The sequence below is a fragment of the Austrofundulus limnaeus genome, unplaced genomic scaffold (assembly GCF_001266775.1).
Source record: "Austrofundulus limnaeus strain Quisiro unplaced genomic scaffold, Austrofundulus_limnaeus-1.0 Scaffold66, whole genome shotgun sequence".
Classification (NCBI taxonomy): domain Eukaryota; kingdom Metazoa; phylum Chordata; class Actinopteri; order Cyprinodontiformes; family Rivulidae; genus Austrofundulus; species Austrofundulus limnaeus.
This window is the reverse complement of record NW_013952468.1, coordinates 915,203-918,006: the sequence shown is the minus strand read 5'-3', so window position 1 is coordinate 918,006 and position 2,804 is coordinate 915,203. Positions and strand designations below refer to the sequence as shown.

Genomic DNA, 2,804 nt, shown 5'->3' with positions numbered 1-2,804 from the left:
TATTTATTTATTTATTTATTTATTTATTTACAATCAGTTGGCCGTGGGTGGTCAGGTTGATACCAAAAGTAGGGGTGCAACGACACAGAAAATTCATGATTTAGTTCATTTCAATACTTTAGTCCAGTGGTTTCCAAAGATGGGGTTGGAACTCGTAATGGGGCTCCAAAACATCAAAGTGAAAAATTCTTCAGAATTAACTACATTTAAAAATGATTTCTAACAATTATTTTTGCCTTAGTTGTTACAAAAGGGTGTGGTTAGTGTAGTTAAAATGAATCAAAGAAGGATAATAAATATTATTACTATGCACTTGTTCATTTGATCTGATACCAATATTTATCAAACGATAAATAGTTGGGGTCACGGGGGGGTGTAAAGCTGAAATGTTTGGTAACCACTGCTTTACTGTCACAGTTCAATATTTTTTCGATCCAAAAAAGATAAATTTCTATGCACTTCTTAACTTGTAATTTATTGACATTAATTATGAACATTTGTTTAACCTGAAAAGTCCAGTTTTTAAATGAAACGTTGCTGAAACAGCAAGTTTCTCAGTGGATCTGTGCTCGAAAAAGCAGCCCGGGTGGAGTAGTCGAACACAGATCCACTGATCCTTTAACACAGAGAAAACAATCTGTATTGTTACATACAGTGTGTGTATTTAACAATTTGTTACAGATACATGTATTGTTGCACCTCTAACCAAAAGTTAATCAGCTGTAGATGAAAATTCAATATAAGTTTCATCCAGTGATTCATATTTTAGTAACAGAGACACMAACAGATAAACCTGAGCATTACATCATCACCTGCCTTGTACAAAATAATACAATAATTAATCAGTATTTTATGATTATTACCATGCAAAAACTAGTTCTTTATTCTGCCCGAGAGAAAAAAAMAAACAAACCAACCCTGAGTTCGTAGAGCAGACTGCTCTTCTTCAGTTTCTCTGTGCTCTTGTCGGTGATGCAGAAATCCCAGCCAGAAAACAMCTTGTTGCAAAAGCTCTGAAAGCAATCCTCATTCTGGATCAGGCTACGTTTGAACCCTGTGGCCGATCTAAAATAAAGAAATAAATTTTAAAAGTCATACACTTAAACCTACTGCTCTTTAAATGTGTCCAATTATCCCAGCTTTTTTATACCTTTTAACAATCACAACAAGACTGAACAGGAGGTAGGCTATGGTTGTCAGCAGGTATGCCAAAGCTAAATTATATGTGCAGTGTGAAAACTGGATTTTATCCACGTTGTAGAAACCGTAGAAAAGGTAGGTCYGTTCCATGAAACCCTGCACATGAAACACAAAAGGTTAATCCAGACTCTTATGGAAATAAATATATATATATTTTATAAACTGGACAGGAACGTACTTCACCAGAAAGCAGGTCTGTAATGTGCTCATGGAAGTTGACGAGACCTCGGCGAGTGCTGCTTGGATAGTCGCTGCAGTTGCCTCCTAAACCCACAGACAAACTTGTCATTTCCAATCTGTCTCAGTTTTACTTTCCGTTCAGGAGCGAAGCAATCAAACGTCTGCTCACCGTCATTCCGGTTGAAGACGATTTCTGCTGAAGTGTAGGGGACGAGGACGATGGGGAGCATGACAAACGTGAACATGAGCAGAAAAATGGCCAGGTTGAGCACAACCAGGAAGCGCAGAAAGGAGAAATACGACAGGATCCCAGTTCCAAACATCCCTATAAACAAACAAAAACAAGACAACAATAAAAAAACCTTAAGGCTAAAAGAGCAAAAACACAACACTTCAGTGTTTTTTCCCCACCTTCTATCTGGTGGATGTCCCCACTCCAGAGCTTSAGAGAGCTGAGCAACATTTCACTGGTTTCTTTCATCCGCCTCACATATATGCGAGTGTTTCGCCTCCACTGCTCCCAGCTGCTCAGATTTTCACTGTTTCTCTCACGTTTATTTCTAATAAACAGGAAGCGGTTAATTAATGGGAAGGTGGATTTAAACATTTAGACATGTTTAATGTAGAGAAAAGATCTAAAAGTTTCCCCACTTTTCTCTACGTTTCTCAGCCATGGACATGGGCAGCTCCTTGATGGGCCGCAGCGCCGTCTGTTTCACCTCGTTTCGTCTTAAGCTCCTCTCGGTCCATTTCACGCTGCCAGAGGAGCTGAGCCTGGTTCTGGTGCTGGCTCCTCGTTTGGAGGCTGACTTCCTGCGGTACAGGAGGGACTGGTAGCTCGGCAGCTGGTCCAGCAGCGGGTTCAGCCCACTGTATTCTGTGAAGAACACTTGAAGAAAAGAGGCAAAAATCACCTTTTATGATGCTGTGCTTAAGTTGTTTGCTTTCAGTGTAAACGTGCATTCAACTCTTCACTGACAGGTCCTCCTCTTGACGACAAAAATAAAAAAATAAAAAGCCAAAATGGACTTTATTTACTCTACGATAAGAGGCTTCCATCAGCGTTTTACTTTCATGATCATCAGCTCAACGTTTGCTAGGGCTGTAACCATACACTGATCCACACTGATATATTTATTAAACGATTAATGATTCAATGATGTACTTTGAGGCAAAATGAAAATATTGATCCATATTATTATCGTGACAGCTGTGGATCGATATCATATTTCTACTAAATGATTGTGTTAAATGAGAATATCGCATCATAGCTATTGATCGCAGACTTTTGAATTGAATTGAATGAAAACTGTATGACACTTGTCATCCAAACATATTTATATAAAATCAAACTGTGATAAAGCTGGTGACTTGCTCACCCAGTGTGTGTGTGTGTGTGTGTGTGTGTGTGTGTGTGTGTGTGT

At 38.9% G+C, this 2,804-nt stretch overlaps 1 protein-coding gene across 1 annotated transcript in view; it reads right to left on the bottom strand.

Moving 5' to 3' along the window:
- The window catches only part of LOC106518757 (nodal modulator 1-like), a gene marked incomplete at its 5' end in the record, with an annotated part of 30,042 nt that extends 27,773 nt beyond the window's left edge, over positions 1-2,269 (bottom strand). The window contains 6 exon segments of the mRNA XM_014010155.1: positions 846-1,065; positions 1,151-1,296; positions 1,379-1,464; positions 1,550-1,705; positions 1,792-1,940; positions 2,032-2,269. Of these exon segments, the coding sequence (XP_013865609.1) occupies positions 846-1,065; positions 1,151-1,296; positions 1,379-1,464; positions 1,550-1,705; positions 1,792-1,940; positions 2,032-2,269 (995 nt within the window).
- Between the last annotated feature and the right edge of the window lie 535 nt (positions 2,270-2,804).